Source organism: Zerene cesonia, chromosome 24 (assembly GCF_012273895.1).
Source record: "Zerene cesonia ecotype Mississippi chromosome 24, Zerene_cesonia_1.1, whole genome shotgun sequence".
Lineage (NCBI taxonomy): Eukaryota > Metazoa > Arthropoda > Insecta > Lepidoptera > Pieridae > Zerene > Zerene cesonia.
The window spans coordinates 3950906-3972999 of NC_052125.1; the positions used below are offsets into that span (position 1 = coordinate 3950906).

Here is a 22094-nt window from a genome sequence, read left to right on the forward strand (position 1 = left end):
TAAAAGGAACGCCGCCATTTTGACATTTGTTTAGCTTTGTGTTCTGCAATAAAAATTAACATCAAATTAAACCAATTGTTAGCTCTATGCTTTTGTTTCCGTCATATTATAATTTGTCTGGTTAGATAAGTGAATAAAATTACACGCATCAGTGATTCAAATTTCCCTTTCCCAGCGCATAAATCAATACTGTGCCAGTGCCGCTTTTTTTTATTTTTGCGATTATTCTATCGCAATAATTCTGAACATAAAGTGATTTAAAACATATTTGCTAGTGATTTCATATTACTAGATACATTTGTAAAGTACTAATTGTAGAAAAGTTTTTAAAGAATGTTGTGAAAAGTGAAAGAAAAAAGGCGCGAAGTATCCCGCGCCGAAGCTCTCGCACAGCAGAGAACGAAAATTATTGTAGTTTCCTTTGGTTCGTGATGTATAAATATTTACGTTTATATCACATAAATTTTTTAAAGGATACTATCTAACAATACAAATCATGTAAGCGCTAAATCCAGTTCGATTCTTATTGAGGAAACGATTTTGTCGAATTTATCTATAGCTTAAAAAATTATAATTGTATTTCAGATAAATTGGACCCATATTATTGCAATGCGGTTAAGAAGTAAAAAGCGTGAGCGGCGGCTCTCAAAGCGAATATCTCAAAAAGTTACTAAAGTGAAACAAAAGACTTTGAATCAAACATTCGTCAAAAAGAAGTGGAAGGAGATATTAAATGATGATAACATTTTATCATCTGATTCTGTTATACACTGCACTCGGTCTAAACGGAATGCACTAGGAGTTAAAACGCGGCCGGTGAGAACGAAAATCGCTAAAATGGAAAAGCCAATGGAGCCCAAGAAAAGGGAGGAGGTAAAGAAACCAGTGTTTCAAACTGTCGTTCGCAGTTCCAACAAGGACACAGTGTCGTCGTCCATATCCGTGAAATTGAAGGATAAAGCTGCAACGGCCAAAAATAAAATCAAAGATGTCCGTACAACTCGCAGCGTTCAACTGCGGCAGAGTTCTTTAAACCGTGAGCTGCGAAAGACTGAGTCTGTGTCATCAGCTCTGAGCTCGCCACGGAAAACGAGGCGTATGGATAAAACGGAAAAATCAGCATCGTTAAACAGTTCGCCAATCCGCAAAGTGAGACAGTTGGGTACACCCACACCTCGGCTGAGCAAAATAGCCATAAGTTCGACTAATGAGAGCCCTAAAAAGAAAATTAAGCCAAAAGCGCCTACGGTGCCTGAATCTTCATGCTACTCTGAAGATAATGATGTTACAATGTACGAGCCTCACACAACAACAGTTGATTTTCCAAAACAGGAAGAATCTGATTCCGACGCCCATGTTGAATCAACAGAACTGTGCCTACCAAACGATTGTCTCAATGATTTCATGGCTTTGGACTGTGTGAGATTGATAAACGAAGGCATATCAACAGATGATGATATAAACTTGTTAGCTGATAAAGCGGCTAGGGTTATGACTACAGATAAGGAGGAGGTCCAAAGGAAAGTGTCAACTGATAAACGGTTAACGAAACGCAGGAAGTCAAGTAACGATTTGGAAATGTATCAACCTACATCCACTACTGATGACTTGGATGTATGTACAGACTTTTTGAGCACGGATGAAAAATATGTTCAGGTAATACATTTATCTAATATTATTGAAAGAAAGAAAGAAAGAAATGTTTATTTATCACCACCACATTTACAGTTAAATTAAAATTAAAATTAAAAAGTGAACTTATGACTAAACGGTGTGGTGATAAAAAGGGTATCTACTCAGCGTGTGCTACGCGTAATGCGCAGCGCTGATTTTCAGTAGCCCCTTGTTATTTTTGCGCTTTTTCTAACATTAAGTGTGTAACTTGCTGTGATATCTATGCTTATAATTATTTTCTGTAAATATAGGCTTTCCATAGCTGATGTGCTATTCTGGTACATAACTTACATTACAGCCAAGTAATAACAAAATCTGTTCTGTGCTTTTCGGGTAAAAGACTAGCAAACATCACAAACTTTTGTGTTTATATTGGCATAATTTCATCAACAGCCCGACTTTGTATCGCTTCTGGAACAAGAGACCTATGTGAGGGACTCTGAATGTGAGATATCCTCCACATGTGATCAGGGAACAGCCATAGAGAGCCTGGAGGCATTGTCAGCTAGGAGCCCTAGTAGTGGCTTCCTCGCTGAGATTAGTCAGAGCCTGGCTGCTGAGGCTAGTGGATGGGTGAGTTTTATCTGTACTAATTATCTATACATGTAATATCAAAGAAAAGTAAATGGCTTTAAATTATTGGTAGTCTAAAATGTTTAATTTTTTATTTAAAACACCTAATTGTGAAATCACTTAAATATAATAACAAGCCCTGTATCATTTTCCTTACAAGTCCATTCTTTTATCCCTGTTGCCAATCTATCCGTCAACACATTCACAGAGTAACTAACTCGGCAAATGTCCATGGGCAGTGGTGAGTCCTTACCATCAGGCATAAAAAAAAACCATCCAGGCAACTGATATGTGTATCAGATATAGAAGTTATTGTATAAATATATAAATAGCTGTCCAATTTATTTCCTACTTAATTTTAACTGTATTATTGTATATACATTATTAAGTTTTTTATTAAAATTTAATTATTATTCACAGAGTGCTGACATAGTAACAGACGAAAACTCACTGACATGCCATGATGAAATAACACCAGATATTGAGGTGAGAATCTTTATTGCTACACTTTATGACTGAAATAAATAAGAAATAAATAAAATAATGATTAAATCACGCTTAACTTTGATAAAAAGTCTTTACTACTGCTAAAATCAGTACTTCAAATTGTTTAATTTTGTCAATGTACTTATAGTAACTGTAATTTTACCATTGTGGATAAAATATCTATGGGACACTTGTGATTGCTTCAATTTAATGAAATTTTTAGCATTGTATTTTCAACACACTATCAACTTAAACAATATAACCTTAAGCATGTCATATCGGACTGATTTAAAGTAACCTGACATAAATATTTCTTTCACCATTAGATATGTACCAATGGGCGATGCTAGTCATTAATCTAGGATACTTGTAAGTTAATGTGAAATTATCAATATTATAGGAAGAAGCAGTGGACGTCATTACATCGTGCAGCACGAGAGTGGATGCTGAGCAGATCTCATCTTGGGCTGAAGCGTTTGATCCGTATCTGTTTATTAAACAGGTAAGTGGACAAAAATATTTCAATATAATTAATATCAGCCAATAATCTTTTCCACATTAAATGTCAGATAGTATATAGAACTAGTAGATAGTGTATAGTCAGAACTAGATCAAATTGAAATGGGACCACAGGGTAGGCATCAGCTTTCATATAAAAGAGAATCATCGATATTGGTTCACCTAGTCAATATTCTCATGTAACACACCCAAAAAAAGGAAGTTAAATTGATTACCTCCTCTTTTTTTTAAAGACACGAAAAGGTATGCAAGCAAGATTATATGTTCTCAATTAGATGCGAAAGTCAATGCGATTCAACTGAAAATAGGATCGATTCTGCGCCATTTTGTGACGTCATAATTGGTAATTGAAATCTATTACTATATAAAATGATTTTATTATATAAATTATTGTTTTATTGCATACATATAAGTAAAATAAATTAACACCCGAAAATACATCAAAAGTGTGATTTCTACATTTGTTCTCCATATATCAGTGTTAAATGCGATTTAATTTACTAAATAATAAACATAACATATCAAAAAAATAAATTTCAGTTGCCGCCGCTAGAGAGCGTGGCGACCGGTGCGCTCAGGGCCAGATATCCAGCCCTACCTTTGAAGACTAGAACTAGCCCCGACTTCAGCCTGGTGAGTTTAGCAAAATCAACTTAATATATTATTATTTAAAATAATGTTCAGGGGAAACTATTGTATTTTTTGTTCGTATGTTGATATCATTCCCACATAAATACAATTGGACGGATTTCAATAAATTGTTCTATGGCATAAGCTATATAGGCACCGCATGTATTGAATTTTCTAATATTTCCTGTTATTTAGTAACAAAACAAAAAGGAAAGGGAAATTCGAATTGAGAAACTACCATTTTTTAAAAGTTAATAAATAGTGCAGTATAGACCAATAATAATAATAGAAAATATAAGCCCAAATATAAAATTTCCATACCTCCCAATAGTCCTACATCAGCATGGCTGTATAGTGCTGTTATTATAAACATTAAAACTTCTCTAGTAAGCCTTCCAAAAGACCTGGTGGTGGTACCTGAGTATTATGGAGAATAGAAAATAAAAAAATTCAGACTAAAACCTAGGTGGATAACTTACACACAGGTGCTGGACTTAGACGAGACTCTGGTGCATTGCTCGCTGCAGGAGTTGCCGGATGCGAGCTTCCACTTCCCGGTGCTGTTTCAAGATTGCCGTTACACAGTGAGGATATATGTTTTACTTTTTCGAGCGGCTACATCAACTATCAAGTTAATTATTAGGGAGCAGTAATTTAAAATGAGTTTATTTTAAATATGTTGTAAGCTAATTATGTCATTACGTAAGACAGAAGATCTCTTAAATAGGGACTAAAAAAATATATAATAAACATCCAACTTGGTATTACATGGACCTCTTTTCTTTAATCAGTAGAATTATGTAGCGTCACTTTCTTTACAAGTATTTGTTTACAGTGTGTACAATGGTTTTTTAATTAGTGAAATGTATTTTTAATGCATTCTTTTTTTTATATTTATCATTCTACACACCCTTCTCTATACTTTTGTAACACTCGACCAATTTCTTGTATTTGCACGCGTACTAAACGTATTTAAACCACCTTAACCTCGAACCCCGTACCCCGGCAGGTGTTCGTCCGCACGCGGCCGCACTTCGCGCAGTTCCTGTCGCGCGTGTCGCGCCTCTACGAGGTGATACTGTTCACGGCGAGCAAGCGCGTGTACGCCGACCGCCTGCTCGACCTGCTCGACCCGCGCCGCCGCTGGATCAAGTACCGGTGCGTGGCCCGTGCCTAACCCCCTAACCCCCCCGCTGACCATGAGTGACCCCCACTGACTATAAGTGACCCCGACTGGCTTCAAGTCACCCATACTTGCTGTAAGTGACCACCCACTGTCCTTAAGTGACCCACCACTGACTATAAGTAACTCCGATTGGCTTCAAGTCACTCATATTGGCTATAAGTGATCCCCACTGCCCTTAAGTGACCCCCACTGACCATAAGTGACCCACCACTGACCATAAGTGACCCACCACGAACTCCCCCTAATAAGTGACCTACGACTGATTATAAGTGACCCACCACGATATAAGTGACTCACAAATGACCATAAGTGATCCACCTCTGTCCATGAGAAACCCCCCACTGACCATAAGTAACCCATCACGAACAAGTGTATATATACATTTATTTTTCTATATCTAAATTAATGCTTAATTAGCTAATTGTGTATCAAAATTTCCAGACTGTTCCGTGAGCACTGCCTGCTGGTGAACGGGAACTACGTGAAGGATCTATCGATCCTCGGCCGGGATCTGCGCAAGACCGTCATCGTCGATAATAGCCCGCAGGTAAACACACTTATCACATTATCTTTACACTAATATTAAAAATGTGAAAGTTTGTTTGTTTGGATGTTTGTCCGTCAAATCACGCTGAGGCTACTGAACGGATTATGACGTAATTTGGTATACAGACAGGGTATGAGCTGACTTGGGTGATAGGATACTGTTATCCCCATTTAAATGCTCCATTGGGATAAAACAGGTATCTTGATATCCGGGTGGAGCCGGGACGAGCGTCTAGTATTATATATTCGCTAATGCTAGACAACTTAAGTGGATATGCGTAAAGTCTACTTTGACACAGGCCTCCTATAAGGGTTCAGGCTATAATCCACCACGCTGGGCAAGTGCGGGTTGGCAGATGTCACATGTCGTCGAACTTTTGATTCTAGGACATGCCGGTTTCCTCACGATGTTTTCCTTCACCGTTTCGAGCAGTGGAGATGTCATCTACATGTGCACATAAATTGAGAAATCAATTTATTTGCATGCATGCTCGCCTGGTCTCGAACCCCGACTTATGGATGTTTTATATCCGAGGTCTCCACCACTGAACCACGGCTGCTTTTCTTAACATATAAGGTCATTGCAATAGAAAACTAGCTTTTGCCCGCGGCTTCGCACGCGTTATATTCGGAGTAGTTTATAAGATGTTATTATACATATAAACCTTCCTCTTTAATCACTCTATCTATTTGAAAAAACCCCATTATTATCCGTTGCGTAATATTAAAGATTTAAATATACATATGGACATAAGGAACAGAGAAACGCGACCTTGTTTTATACAATGTAGTGATTAAATCTTCCAGGCGTTCGGCTACCAGCTGGAGAACGGCATCCCGATAGACAGCTGGTTCGTCGACAAGAGCGACAACGAGCTGCTGAAGCTGATACCGTTCCTCGAGCACCTGGCCACCGTGAGTGTTGCACATGCCCCCGTAATAATCTTATAGTCAACTAGCATCCCGCCCGCGGCTTCGTCTGTGGTACATATATAGCCTATAAGCCTTCCTCAATATATAGGCTATGTAACATTGAAATAATTTTTCAAATTGCTCAGGCAGTTGCTGTGATTAGCGCGTTCAAACAAACAAACTATTCAGGTTTATATGTAGACTAGCTTTCCGCTCTTGGCTTCGGTTGTATCACACCACATGGTAAGGAGAAGCCTATAGTCTTTCCCAAGGTCTAGACCTAAGACTGAACCTTCTAAATGTATGGTATGTCCTTTCCCAAGTTCAGCTCCATCTTCATACCAAATTTCATCAAAATCGGTTTGACAATAACAACAATAACTTTCATACAAACTTTCATCCCCATTTCAACACCTTCTGCCCTCTTTTGACGCGATAATAATATGTATCCCATGTCCTTTGCCAAGTTTAGTTCTATATACATACCAAATTTCATCAAAATCGCTTTAGTGGTTTAGGAGTGAAAGCGCAACAGACAGACAGACAAGAGTTACTTTCGCATTTGTAATATTAGTAGGAATTTGTATGTTTGTTTGTGTACATATATAAAACGAATGTGTGTCTCGCTTGCAGAAGGACGACGTGCGGCCGTACATACGCGATAAGTACAAACTGTTCAGCTATTTACCACCTGATTAAAATATACAATTATACATTCGTATATCTCTGAATAAAAAATGTGTTTGGATACAAAAAGAAAAAAAATTGACGATTATTAACCTTTTTTCAAGTCGGTACGTTTCACCATCCGCCTGAAATATGTGCATATAAAAAAACGTAAAAGGTCAAAGGTGTGTCGGAACACATTTTTTTTTGCTCACGCTATGTATTTGAATTTAAATTATTATAGAAAAAATCATAAATACATAGATATGACGTGAAATTTTAGACGATGTGACGTTATTTATACAATTGGCATTTAAAAGTATTAAAATTGGCGGAGTTTTTTTAATAATCTGTGATTATTGTGCGTTGTTTTTTTTTTATTTCTTTTTTTATAGCGTATGTTATAGTGTGCGTACAGTCGGTGGAAAAAGAGTTTTTTTTTTTTTTTTGTTACTTAACGATATAAGTTTGTGTTGTTTTTCGCGGATTTATTATAGTGTGTATTTATTTCTTGATTATGTATGTTTGAAAAAAGTGGCTAAGATAATAAGATATGTTAAATTAGTTGTGAATGTTGTTTACAAAGCAACATTATTTATTATAACATAGCATTATTTGCAATGACATGAAAAATTGAGGGATTTGTTTTAAATATTCCAAATGTTACTGCGTTATATAATCAATTATATTTTACTATTGTTTAAATTAAATACAATTATAATTTTCACCCTAAGTCGGCAATAAAAGGCACAAGTGAAGAGAATCCTTTTTTTTCTCTATATAAAAAGCATATTTTTCAACGACTGTACCGTCACAGCTCTTTAGCCTAAGAGCTATATAGATTTTTTTTTATATTTTACATTTTATTTTGTTTAGTATTTTTTTTATTTTATATAAATAATTATAATGAAGGAATATTTATGAAATATAATTTTTATCCTATATTTTTAACGTCCATTTATTGTTTTAAGATGTTTTAAGATTATTATTATTATTGTTAATGTGACGATATTATTAAAATTACGCGTATTCTCATAGATATAGCAATAATTTTATATTTTATTGAATTATATGGTTTTTTTTTTCGGGGTGTAAAGTTGAATCGTTGGTTTTTTTTTTCACATTTTTTTTGTAGGTTTTTTAAACGTTTTAAATAGAAAATTAACTTCATGATTTTTTTTTTATTTTTTAGCTTAAATATATAATAATAATCAATATAAATAAATATAATATTATTTTCATACATGTATATTTAATTTCATGTGTTATAGAAATTGTGAAAATTGGAACACATCCCAGTATAGTATTGTAAAAAAAAAATAGTTAATTTGAAGTATATTGTTCCCAGTTATAATCTATGTCCCATTGCCATCCAAAATTGTTCACCCATTTTGTTGTAATGGTAACATATTTAATTAACAATCAATGAAATAATGGTTTGGTGTTTATTTGTTAAACTAGTGCTACAACTTTATACCCCGGATTTGGCTATTTTATTATAAAATGTACTACAAGTAGGTAGATAATGTTTTATTATAAATAAAATATAATTAATTATAGAGGCTTGAATTGTATGTATGAATATTATTAAGTATAATTCTTTATATAATAATAATAGTAATAAAATTGTTTTATCATACTGCGTCGATTATGATTGTGTTTTATATTTTAAGAAGTTTTTTTTTACTGTTCACCTCACGATCGTATTGCCGCCTATTTTTTAGGTTAAAATGTTTTTTAAATGCAGTCCCCGGTTTTTTTAAATTTCATATTTATTTAAGTATTTTTCGACTGTATTTAGTGATGGTATCGAACAAAAATATTTAATAATAATAATAGAATAGATTCATAAACATCATCCATGTTTTTTTATGCAGTCAGATTTTTATTAAAATATATAAAATATACTATCTGTACGCCCCGGCTTCGCCCCAGCTACACATATAGCCTATAGCACTGAAGAGATCATATGAAACTACGAATGAATTTTTCGAAATAGGTCCAGCAGTTCCTGAGATTGACCAAAATAAAATAATTTAAGACCTGTTTCTCAGAACATAGGCTATATATGTACCACGGGAGAAGCCCGGGCGTACGGCTAGTATGTTATTTATGTATGTATAAAAAAAAAAAAAATATAATTGCATTTGTTATTGACTGTAAATACACGATTTTATTGCATTTGCGACATCGTTTTACCGGCTAGCAGCTGGCAGCTATTTATACCTTCAAGTCCTATCAGAAACGGTCTAGTGATAAATATTTATAAGCATCGAATACTTTTTTTTTTAAATTCCGTATTCCCATATGTGTTTTTATTGAGAGAGTCGTTTAAAATATAAAAATTAAGATGAATACTCTTGTATAGATTCATAAATCTCATGCATTCTACATTTCAATATGATATATTTATCAATATTTGTTTGATTGATTTTTTTTTATATAATTTTATTTATAAAACATTTGTTTTTTGTCTGTTTTGTGTTGTTTTGGTTCAATTATAATTAGATCTATCACAATCTTCTGAGCACAAAACAGTTTTAATGTAGTATTTATTGTCTTAATAAGAACAGCCTAAATATTCACTTCAGCCTAATATATGCGAAAGAGTATCTGAGGTATATATAATATTTTTATTTGGAATATATCTGTAATAATGGGGGCAGTTATTTTATTTTCTATACAAATGAATGTTTGCTCATATCATCATCATCATCATCATCATCATTATCATCATCAGCATCATCAGCCCATATATTTTCCCACTGCTGGGACACAGGACTCCTATGAGGTTTCAAGCCATAATCCACCGCGCTGGCCAAGTGCGGGTTGGCACTTATATATTTTTTAAAATGAATTAACGGACTTAAATATTTTATTATCACATGTTTCTTGCTCACTCGCGTTTAGTTATTTATTTCCTTCTATTTCAAGGATTGCCTGGTAGAGATCGCCACCTACCTATATTTATGCTACATTTTACTCAGAAACATTAGGATAACATAACATATTATAGGTTTTTGTAATTCAATATTCTTTCTCAGAGTTCATTCTTCATTCTAGATGTGTTATTTATCATAAAAATATCGAAATTTAAAGAATATAGAAAATTCTATAATTTAGCTAGAACAGAGAAATTTGAAATCTTCCAAAAGACTCTTTTTTCCCTATTTAAATATTAAAAGTGTGTTTTAACGATTTAAATCCGTTAATTCTTATGTATGGCCTGTATCGAGTAACTTAAAATAATGTTTATTTTTCTTATTATAAATCTCTCAGCATCTCTCGTCAAACAAGCGTCACATTATTTTATCATGTCATATTATTGAATTATATTTAATTGATTTATTTTATAAGTAGACTATTTATGTATAAAGTGGACAAAACTTAATATTATGTATATAGATACGATATCTCTTCCGTTTAAATAATTTAAATTTTTGATCTAATCATGCGTTTTTTCTCGAACAATTATTTTTACATTGTGATTTTTAAAGGGTGCGATATACATTTAGAATTTAACGGATTTTATTTATGATTTTATATTTCATTAATGATTCATTATATTATCATTCGTATGACCTTCAAGATATGCAATATCTCAAGTCTCCCCGTGATCATGCTCGCTGTAATGTAATAATTAATAATAATTCACCCGTAGGGCACCTTGCGGCGAGGTGCACCCCTAGCCAGTCAGCTGGTGTTGCCCACTTGTTGCCATTTAAGGTAACTTTTTTGGGAGCCCATCGACCGAACTGGCAAGTCACCGTCTGCCACTATTTTTCAAATATTTTGAAGTTGAAAAGGCAGACGCCCATAGTTTCCCATAGACCCCAACCTACCAATCCATCGAACACCCACTTTCCATAGCCCAGTTTTGTTCCATTTTTGCAATAGTACTACATCGGCCGCGGACTGCCCAGGGCTGTAGCTCTATAGTGCAGACATGGGCAGGCTGCGGCTGGTGTCCCACAACACATAAAATTCTCTAAAGGGCCTCTGCGTGTTGGATCTGTGTCCCCACGGAAGCCTTCCAAAAGACCGGGTGCTTTCCTTCTGGAGGTATCCGAGTATTTACAAATTCTTTAATAATTTTGACTTTAATAATTTTGTTCCTGTATAAAACCCGTTATTTTTTATGAATACAAAAATACTGCTCCTATGAATAGCTAAAAAAAGGCTCTAAATTGAATAAATAGCGACTGAGTTAAATTTTTCTTGTAATACCATCTCATGTTATTGAAATCAAATGATAAACAAATATATACAGTTGCACAGCTTCTGGATATGTCCTGGTTAGCTTATCTGTCAGTTGGAATAACAATATAAGATTATATCGGTTTAAGAGTTATCAATAGACTCGGTAGTGATCCATTTATATCAATACAACTAAAAATATAATTAAAAAAGTCGTATTTATTTCAAATTTTTTAGGACTTGTCCTTTTTAACCGAATATAAAAAGGTAGGTTAATATTTTTTATCTTGTTTGTTAAGTTGAAATTAAATACGATTTTAAATATGTTGTGACTTTGCGTTTTAATGATATGAGATGGTATTTAATGTGATTAATTTGATAAAAGGCAGTTATTTTTAAGTTGATGATTCGGATGCGCGGTGCCTAACATTTCGTGTATTAGATAAGGGAAAGTAGTTAGAACTGTAGGTAGCTGTATCGTTAAATATAATCGTTTATTAAAATAAAATATGTACTGAATTTGTGTTTTATTTACTTCCTACGGTGACTGACCGACTTCGAAAAAGGAGGAGGGATTATAAATTATAAAAAGTGTTTTACTACGTGTTTCGCTTCTTTTACCTTTCTCGATGCGGTTTGGCTGGTAGAGATCACTGCACAGTGATAAGGCCGTTGATCGTAGTATAGTACTTGGTAAATGTAATTATTTATCTCCGTTTGTTTAAGTTTTGATGTACAATGTACAAGGAAACTCGGCTTTATAAATATGCATTCTATGTTATAAGTCTGTAAGTCGAAGTAAAATAATATAAATAAGTGAAGTCCCGTGTCCCCCGTGTACTGGTTAAGGGGCAGATGATATACATCTGTTTCAATGATCGATTAATTATTTTTTATGGACAAGTAGGTGATCAGCCTTATGTTTCCTGCCAGACCGAGAAGTTTTTTTTTATTGTGCGTGCGACCGGAAAATCGAACCCAGGACCCCTCGGTTCTACGCTCACGCGTTAAACACTGTACCAAGGAGGTTGGTCGAAGGTCAAAAATAATACAAATAGTGAAGGTTTAATAAAAAACATTGTCGTGTAATAAAATTGTATTAAAATAATCAAATAATAATTAATAAAAAATTCGTTGATAAAATTAAAATATACATAAAATTATTTATAATTATTGGGTCGTTTCTTCGGTCAATGTAGGTTCTGTAGGTCCGGCCTTCACAGATTTTTCTGTAAAAAGGAAATATTTAAAGAGTTTATATAAACATTAAAAAGTTGCCTTTGAAGGAAAACAAAATTTCAAGTTTTCTTATTTTTTAATATCTGTTTGTTTGTATTTGACAAATTACTACTATTATATATTTGATTGTTTTAACAAGTAAATTGAAGTATTGAAATCTAAGTAATTAAAACTCAACAATTAAAACTCCTATACCCCCAATTAACCCTTATCTCTACAACTGCCCCTTAACAAACCCCCTGCTATCTCTCTCCCAATAAACCCTTATCACTACACTCTCCCCTTAACAAACCCGTCACCTATCCCCTCTCCCAATAAATTCCCATCTTTACACCCTCCCTTTACACCCCCTCTACTATCCCTCTCAGTAAACCCTTATCTCTACACCCTCCCCTTAACTAACACTACTCTACCCTCCCCAATAAATCCCTATCAACACGCTCGCCTAACCAAACCCCCCCCCCCCTCCCTTTCCCCCCCGCTCACCGATAACGCAGACGGAGTACTGCGGCGTGTCGCAGCGCAGCCCGTAGGCGAGCGCGGCGAGGTGCGCGGCGCGGTCCAGGTTGAGGCAAGCACTCGACGCCGCGAATTCGTCGCCCAGCCACGGCGGCGTCTGCGCACCGCAACAGTGTACATTGATTTTTATGTAGGCAATGGAGCTGGTGGATCGCCTGATGGCAAGCGCTGCCACCGCCCGTGGTTAGAAAGGAAATAGTGGATTGACGTGAGGAATGTAGGAAAGGACTGGGAAGGGTAAGGAAAAGGACATACGCAATTTTTTTAAATCACCGTCGGCAATTGACCCGGTGGGTCGCCTGATGGTAAGCGCTACCACCGCCCAAGGATATTTGGAGAGGCGTAAGGTCGTGTGGACCGAACGCCTCTTCAAATGGATTCCCTACTTCAATTGGAAAGGAAATAATGAATTGACGAGAGGAATAAAGGAAATGACTGGGTAAGGAAAAGGATATGGACCCTTATTGAGACATTTTAACAGAATTGAAGACTATGTAAACTTATTATAACAATCTTTAATTGACAGCTGGTGCCTCTCATTTAAATTTGTCCCATCTAATTATGTCATCTCATAACTGAGGCATGAACTAATTTTTACGATTCTTTTTAATCATCAACATCATGATGACAGTTGGTTTTGACTTAGAAGTCGGATATTTATTTCCTCACAAACTGACGGTTATATTTGTCAAAACTTCGGCGTCGGTTAATTCTATACTCACAAACAGCCCGTCGCCGTCCTTGGGGCCGGGTATGAGCTTGCCCGTGTTGGGGTTGTACCACGTGTATACGAGCGCGTCGTTCGCGTCACGTGTCACGTTCAACCGTCCCGCTACCCAGATGTGTTCCACCGCTGAAATGTCAATTATATCAAATTTTCATTTATTTTTGTCTTTATAAACTCTGAGCTGGGACGAGCATCTATCTTTGAATTCGAAATTGGTCATTTAACCAAGCTAACACTACTCTAATTATGATAGAATACATAACCAATTACATAAATGACAATGAATAAATGCATGATCGAATGAGTGAATTAATTGACATTAAAAAATCAACTCAGTGTTCATTACACTCACTCGACTGTGTGAGTGAGTGAGCAAATGAGTCGGAGTGTAAGTAATGATAAAATAGAATAATGATTGATTGAATTAATATATAAATGAATGAATGCAACGACGAACGAGTGAATGAATTTGCATAAAAAGCGACTCACGCTCATCCTTGTTCTCTCCCATAGCCAACAGCAATTCAATCATAACATCATTATTGTCCAAGCCGGCCAACGACCCGTTCATGGCTCGGCAGTTTTCGAACGCGTGTTGCCATGTGAACATTTGCCGCACTAATATGTAGTAGTAGTTGTCATCGCTGATCGGAGGTATTGTCGTCCTGCGCGCTGGCATTACTTGGTGGAAAGCTGGCACGTTTTTAAGGCATAGTTAGTCATATAATTGAATTAGTCGAAAAAGAGTAGTAGTGGTAGCTGAGTGGGGAAATTTATTCGAAATATAGTAGTTCAGTGGTTTTTTCTGCTAGCTGGCAATCCTAATTAAACGGACGAATTTATCAACTATCGGCGAAGAAACATTAGATCATCTTATTATCCTGATTAGGATCGCTACGACTATATAATTTCCTTACGTATACTGTCTAAGAAAGAGATAATTTGGTTGGTTGTTGGTAATTTTTTTTAAAGCAACCTTCGACCATAATAAGACCATGATATAAGTTTTAAACTTTATGATGATCTTTTATGATGACGTAACTCATATTGCATAAAAATAAATGCTTACTCCAATAAAGGTTATAAATTACAACTACAAACAACTATTCAAATTAAACTCACCTCTATAACAAATAAACTGCATTTTCCGTTCGCATCTCGCCTCCATAAAAATAGGACTTTTCGTTTCGTGCCTATCGATTTGCAGACACCCGCTCTGCTTTACGTTTGACGAGTCTCTATTGTGTATGAAGTGGGGGATTATAATTTATTTTGAATAAGAATATCAATATATTATGTATTATTATTATAATAGATTATTTAAAGAGTTAATTTAAAAGTGTTAAAAACAGTACGCTTCCTTTGCGATAACTAAGATTGTGACTACAAGGAATTCCATATATGTATACAGGGTGTCCTAGATGATGCCCAATGGAACTTTAGTATTTATACCCTGATTAAATTAAAATCTTCGATGCACTTTTTTACTGTATGTATACACACCTAACTGGCCACCCGTCCACTTTTGCCACCCGCACGCATACTTATGTTTAAGATTATGTTTTCAGAGGCACAAAGTCTATGAATGTATATGCCGGCTGATCGAAGCTAGCGATGTAAACATAGATTAAAAAAAAAGAAGTTTTTATGCGTCGTATTTTTGTTTAACTTTTTCTCGTAATCAGAGTTTGCAAAACTATAAGTACCATTGAGTATATACACCATCGGTGGGACACCCTGTATATGTTTAGTAAATAAAATTAATATCATTTAATTCTATTGCAATGAATTTCATTCAAGTCATTAATTACGATTTTTTTATCATTCCATTTATTTCATTTCATATAAATTAATTTGATTTCATTAACATAAATTATACAATTAAAATTCATTTCAATTTGCATGGGTGATTTCTTTTCATATACCGACTAATTACATTAAATTCAATTTATAAAATTTAATTACATATATTTTCATATTTTCACATAATCAATTAAATGAATTTCCCCATAATCACTTGTATGAATTCCCCCAATAATCACCTCATGGGCGGCCACACTCCATAATCCCCCGGAGCGAGGCCGTTGGACTCGAATATACTCTTGGCGGTGTCGAGCCACTCCCAGCGGCCCTCGCTGCCCCGCGCGCCCACCCACGCGCCCTCTATACCTGTACACACGCGGAAACTCAAATCCTATCTAGGAACTCGAATCCTAATTCGAATTCGTACACAAATACTTACTCAAATCCTAACATTACTTAATATCTACTTCAAACTATTACTCAATTTCTAACTCAAATCCTTATTCAAATACTCACTCATATCAAATTAAATTTTAACTCAAATTCTTACTCAAAACATTACTAAAATTCTTTCTTAATCATTACTCAAATCGTTTCTTAAATCCTTACTTAAACCCTTAGTGAAATACTAACTCAAATCCTCACTCTAATCCATACTCAAATCCGAAAGAAGCTTTCAAATAAAAAAAAAACCTTAAAAAAAAATCGGTTCACTCCTTTTTTGAAGTCGGTTGAAAAAATGTGTGACTTACTCAATTATATCATATTTCTGGCAATAAGGAGAGTTGATCAATTCAGATTCTCACTGAAAGCTATATTTAAATTTTACTACTCAAGTCCTCTCTCAAACTCAATAACTGATTTTCACTATAACAGTTTGAAAAGAAGTTAAATGTCGTTAGAAGTAAGAATTATGTATTTCAAACTCACAGTAGTTACTTTACCTACTTTGTTAAACAAATCTAAAATCAAACTCGAGCTAGAAGTGTAACTTCACGTCTTCATTCTTCATTAACATCTTCTAGACACTTATCAAATTTTCAAATTATAACAAGTCAAATACGTACTTGGTCGTGATTTTAACATGGTCAGGCCCAATTTTTTCAAACACTTCATAGATCCGATGTTTGCTAACCTGTAATATAAACGAAAAAATTATAAAAAGAAAACAAGTAGCACACACATATAGATAGAAATTTATGACATTTTCCTTTAAATCTGTAAAACAGACAAATATTAGAAATAAACAACTTATTAATGTTAGATCAATATCAAAAGATGGGATTAATTTATCATCTAAATCGTAGAATAACAAATACAGGTGGTAATACCCATATTATAAAGTATTCGCTATGTGAAGTCCCGTGTCCCCAAGTGGGGTATGGGGGAGGTGATGTACATCTGTTTCACTGATCGATTTTCATTACGGACTAATAGGTGATCAGTCCTTCTGAAGCCGCGGGAGGAAACCTTGTGAAACTATAACTCTAAGTTTTATATATAAAAGATTCATTAAATAATAGATACAGAGAATATGTCAATACTAACTTATATAATTTAAACGCAAAAAGTAATCCCTTATATCCCACAATTCCTTCCACTCCACTCTCACGTCCACGTCATAGTGGCCGGTATTATTGTTATTATAATTTACCCACTCAAAAAGTAGCCCATCCCCCATCCCCCATCCTCTCCCGATCGTAGCCCCTAAATCCCAAATTTCCCCCCATTATACTCACGTCATCTTGTTCATAACGCAGAAAGCGGCCGCCTGGTGCCAGTCGAGGCGGCCCCCGAACACGCGGTAGGCGCCGCCGCCGCAGCGCACCGCGCCCGCCTCGCGCACGCGCACCTGCGTTTGCGCGTCTGCCGCGAGAGATACATGTCTATATAGATACATGTCTAGATACATGTCATCTATGTCATGTGTACAATTGTGTCGTGTGTGAACTATGTCCGATGTTTGGATTATAGAATACTAGCTGTGTCCTACGGTTGCACACACGTAGTATATGATGTTATGTAGCCCAGGGCCTTTGTCAATAAATGAGCTATCGAACACTGTAAGAATTTTTTAAATCGGACCAGTAGTTCCGGAGATACGCGCAATTAACCAAACAGACAAACTCTTCAGCTATATAATAATTACTATAGATCTAATTAATACCATAAAATTGTGGCACATTTTAGGGGTAGCCTATGTCGAACAGTGGTCTTATTCGGGGTAAATGGATGGATGAATAATATAAAACTTAAGTGAGAGTGTGTTTGCTCACATGTTCGTTTGTTCGTACGTGCTAACTGGTGAAACTGCTGGATCGATTTTAAAATCGTTTTTGTCACCGTTAGATAGTTACATATTACAAGTTATCGTAGTAAGGAAATCTTTCGCCTTACCCTTTTCACACACGAAAGGTCTCTCCAGATTGCAGGGCAAGTCCAAAAACACAGGCTTGTCGTGGTTCACCCTTTCCAACGCTACGCAATCCGCGCCCCCCTCGGGCACTGGTATATGCGTGCGGTTTAACCACTGTTGAAAAATGTTATAATGTTTGATGCACTTATGAAAAAGAAGAAAATGTAAATATAATTGAATGGTATGTAATATCTATGCATTTTAGACTGCGAATAATAAGCTAAAAGCATTTTTAGTTATGTGTTAAATGCTACGACAAATCTCTGAAACTGGGGAAGCGAATACTTCACTGGCTCTAATGTAAAAAGATAGAACACACAAATTCAAATTTTTTGCAAACAATTCTATCATTGACCTATGCAATTTCTGTATTCAACTACCAAGTTATGCTCCTACGATTGAACATCTAACTCTGATAAGTCACAGCCGAAATCAATAACCAAATTTGTCCTTATTCACTCACCATAGGAAACCTCCACTCATAATTAGCATCTATCGGAGTGCCGCACTACAATTAAATGGTAGATTACTTGCGTAACTGTCACGCTAGTCACACAACAGGATCAAACACCCATCAATCACAACCACCCATCACCACCAACCAATAAGTCACGGTCAATAAGTCACAGTCAGTACGTCATAGCCACTAAGTCAGTCACTAATCCATAGTCCATTAAGTTACGGTCACTAAGTCGCAGTCAGTATGTCATAGTCACTAATCCATAGTCCATTAAGTCACGGTCACTAAGTCACTAAGTCGCAGTCACTATGGCACAGCCACTAAGTCACAGTCACTAATCCATAGACATTTAGTCGCAGTCACTAATCCACACTCATGAAGTAACTGTCACTAAGTCACGGCTACTAAATAACAGTCACTGTCTTCTAGTTAGTCACAGTCGGTAAGCAACTAACTCCCCACTCACCACCGGAAACCGTCCATCGTCCGCCGCGTCCAGCTCCGAGTGCAGCACGTCCGCAGCGGTGCGCCGCAGCTCCACGCCATGCCCCCAGCGGTACCCTTCCGGGTCGTCCGCGGACCCTCGTCGGGCGCCCACCCACACTGACTCTATCGCTACAATGTTTACTACATTAGACTACCTTTAGAAATTATAAAGATTTTATGACGATTCAAATATATATAAGTCTAATTGAATGAATAAATGTTTGAGGTTGAAGGGGCATTAAAACTAACATACTATACTTACCAATTGTACCTAAGAAGTTATATTTATGATTTAAGCGTACAGTTTTTCAAATTCAACCTTACGCGAATTATTTAAAGTTGTTTTTACAAAGCCGCACCTAGACGCAAGTGATACGAGACATTTGTAAATTAACTTTATATATTATCCAGCTTTGAAACATTTAGTTAAATACCGTAGAACGCGTCTGGGTGCAAGAGAAAAAAATTTTTAACGCCTTTACAGATTTTCTTTCCTGTGGTCTGTACTCTGTAGATATCCGAAAACCTGCGGTATCTTACCGATTAATTCCACCTTAAAATTGCCGCATCCAATTTTCAGAAATTCAGCTACCTTAGTATAAATGAATCTAGATAATAGCGGGCAGCTATGCTGGTGGTTCGCCTGATGGTAAACGATCACCACCGCCCATGAACATTCGTACAGAGAGTGTCTCTGGGAATACGCAGCCCGCATTTAAGGAGTAAGGAATAAGGAAAGGATTGGCGACTGGAAAAAAGGAATGGACTGGATAGGGTGGGGAAAGAAACGGGCCCCGGGTTCTCCCAGTCACTGTACGAAACAGTAGTATTCTACTATTTCATGCTGGCCTTCTGTGGGGGTGTGGTACTGCCCTGGTGCGAGCTAGCCCAAATCGTGTCATAAAATCGTTGATAACAAGCAACAAATAAGCACCCCACTATACTAATGAAAACTACCATCGATATTATAGGTTTTATGATTATAATATAACAAACTTTTACTCAATTAAGCTACCTTAAAAAGGAAAATATGAGATGAAATCTTAGAAGCACTTTTGAATCGTCATCCACAAACTATAAAAATTTCTTTATAGTACAAAACCTTCGTGTTGTTTTGTATTAATTGTATTTATTGTTTTTTTTTTTATTGTAATGTCTTGGTTTAAATTGTATAATTGTCTTGTTTTAATTGTATTTTTGTTTGTTTGAAGCCGCTTAAACTTTTCTTTCTTATGCTTAGAAACGAAACGATATAAAACCATACGACGGATAACATTTAAAGCTTATTTAAATTTACTACCGAGAATTAAGACATACCTTTTAATACACGTGTAAACAATTTTTTTTAACTGCTTAGCTGGTCTCGATGATATTACTTACAAACGAAATCACAATCTTAAAACGTTCGACTTCTTTAATATACAATGCATTGACTGTCTCTCAGACATAATTTGGGTAATTTAATCTTATATATTTACTACTATAAATTTATAAACCAAACTCTTATGATAATTAAATTGAAAAAAAAACTAATGTACGTATAAACAATTTATTAATAAACTACCAGATCTTACACAAAAAAATCAACCAATTGAAAACAGGTGAAGCCGGGGCAAACAGCTAGTATAAGTACAATATTATAGAAAATACTTACGAAACTGCAATTCTGATAGGGCTTCAGCAAGAAATTCGGCTTTTTCTCTTGTATCAATAATCGCTAGTGTCCCATTGTGGTGACCCCTGTGGGGTAAAAGATAATGAATAATAATTAAAAACAATTCACAGTATTCTTAAATAATTCGTAAAAAACAACAAAAAAACAATGTTCTGCAAATAACAGGTCACCGACAACCCTTGGGGAGGAATCCAGATTCTAAATCTTCATTAAATCCCGGGCTCACCGAAGCAGATGTTTTTTTTTATTTAAAATCTTCAAATCTTATTTCTGTCATTATAACATTATTTACATTATATTAATTAATTTATATTAATAAGCAATTAAGAAAAAAACGTACGTTTATTCTATCATGAAACAAACCACTCCCCGTCCCCGTCCCCGCCCGTGGTATATAGCCATAGTCTTTCTCAATAAATGGGCTATATAAAATTGAAAGATTTTTCAAAACGTACCAGTAGTTCCCGAGATTTTCGCGTTCAAACAAATAAACAAACAAACTGTTCAGCATTATAATATTAGTATAGAAGTATAGATAATTATAATATTACGTAGGTACTTAGTACGGTATAAAAGTAAAATTATATTTAAAACGCGCAGAAAGAAAAGAAAAATAACAAAAAAATTATAAATAGCCACGTATATTTTGACCTATTAAATTAACCAACATTTATAACTAAAACGGTCGCTATGATTTGTATAAAATATAATTTTTGTCCTCTCCCTTAAAAGAAGCAAATTAATTGTATAATTACGCACCAAGAACTTATATGTAACAAACACATTATACACAATGATACTATCAGAATATGAACAAAAAATACCGACTTACCGACACAGAATATTTGCATTCTCCCATACAACTGGCAGATTTTGTACTATATATTCTCTATCATCAAATATGTAACTTTCCCATCTATCCGAAACCGCGTATGGTACTGAAAAGGGAAAATTTAAAAAACAATTCTTGAAAAAAAAAGTCGTCAGTTTAAAGAAAACAAGATGGCGGTAGGCGGCGTTCTACAGTAAAAAAAACCACCCTCATTATTTATGGTACATTTTCGAAAGTAGATACGTATTTATTGCATTCTTTATCATGCTTATATCATTTCATTGTAATCTAAAACGTTTTTGAATACATAATAAGAATCTCTGAAGTGGTGAAAGCTTGTAACGGTCATTCCAAAACATAAAAAATATGTGTTTTATTAAGCGTTTTAAATACTATTCATATTTAAAGTAAAAATAATATTATAAAATTTTGATATTAGCTACCTTTAGTAATATTACAATGACACGCAAAAAGACACGTGGCATGTTACTAATATGTACCTAACTACCCCGATTTTAACCGAATAACCCAGCCTATTCTCTGAGAAA

At 35.2% G+C, this 22094-nt stretch overlaps 2 protein-coding genes across 3 annotated transcripts; one reads left to right on the forward strand and one right to left on the reverse strand.

Annotated features, from left to right (window-relative positions):
• On the forward strand, positions 1-7822 carry LOC119836467 (CTD small phosphatase-like protein 2). Its single transcript, XM_038361795.1, has 11 exons — positions 1-498; positions 586-1656; positions 2068-2247; positions 2668-2733; positions 3134-3235; positions 3793-3885; positions 4368-4466; positions 4892-5040; positions 5510-5615; positions 6422-6529; positions 7160-7822. Exons 2-11 carry the CDS (start codon positions 610-612, stop codon positions 7223-7225), a joined length of 2016 nt encoding a protein of 671 aa, XP_038217723.1. The 5' UTR covers positions 1-498; positions 586-609; the 3' UTR covers positions 7226-7822.
• Positions 7823-12520: 4698 nt separating this feature from the next.
• LOC119836476 lies at positions 12521-18085 on the reverse strand. 2 transcript variants are annotated; one of them, XM_038361810.1, is made up of 9 exons: positions 18075-18085; positions 17417-17543; positions 16745-16812; positions 15917-16043; positions 14997-15112; positions 14364-14567; positions 13870-14000; positions 13115-13244; positions 12521-12618 (listed from the first exon to the last, which is right to left on the reverse strand). In XM_038361810.1, the coding sequence occupies exons 2-9, from the start codon at positions 17428-17430 to the stop codon at positions 12560-12562; spliced, it is 849 nt and encodes a 282-aa protein (XP_038217738.1). In that variant the 5' UTR covers positions 17431-17543; positions 18075-18085; the 3' UTR covers positions 12521-12559. The 2 variants fall into 2 exon arrangements, with proteins under 2 accessions (XP_038217738.1, XP_038217736.1); XM_038361808.1 differs by lacking the exon at positions 18075-18085 and having other exon boundaries at positions 17417-17772.
• Positions 18086-22094: the final 4009 nt, after the last annotated feature.

What these genes read in the sequence shown, in the direction of transcription:
- LOC119836467 (XM_038361795.1), top strand. Translation starts at nt 610, where the DNA reads ATGCGGTTAAGAAGTAAAAAGCGTGAGCGGCGGCTCTCAAAGCGAATA. An exon ending in AAATAACACCAGATATTGAG is followed by an intron (nt 2,734 to 3,133) that starts GTGAGAATCTTT and finishes TCAATATTATAG; the next exon opens with GAAGAAGCAGTGGACGTCAT. An exon ending in CGTATCTGTTTATTAAACAG is followed by an intron (nt 3,236 to 3,792) that starts GTAAGTGGACAA and finishes AATAAATTTCAG; the next exon opens with TTGCCGCCGCTAGAGAGCGT.
- LOC119836476 (XM_038361808.1), bottom strand. Translation starts at nt 17,589, where the DNA reads ATGTATCTAGACATGTATCTATATAGACATGTATCTCTCGCGGCAGAC. An exon ending in TGCGTTATGAACAAGATGAC is followed by an intron (nt 16,813 to 17,416) that starts GTGAGTATAATG and finishes TTTATATTACAG; the next exon opens with GTTAGCAAACATCGGATCTA. An exon ending in GGAGTGTGGCCGCCCATGAG is followed by an intron (nt 15,113 to 15,916) that starts GTGATTATTGGG and finishes CATACACAATAG; the next exon opens with AGACTCGTCAAACGTAAAGC.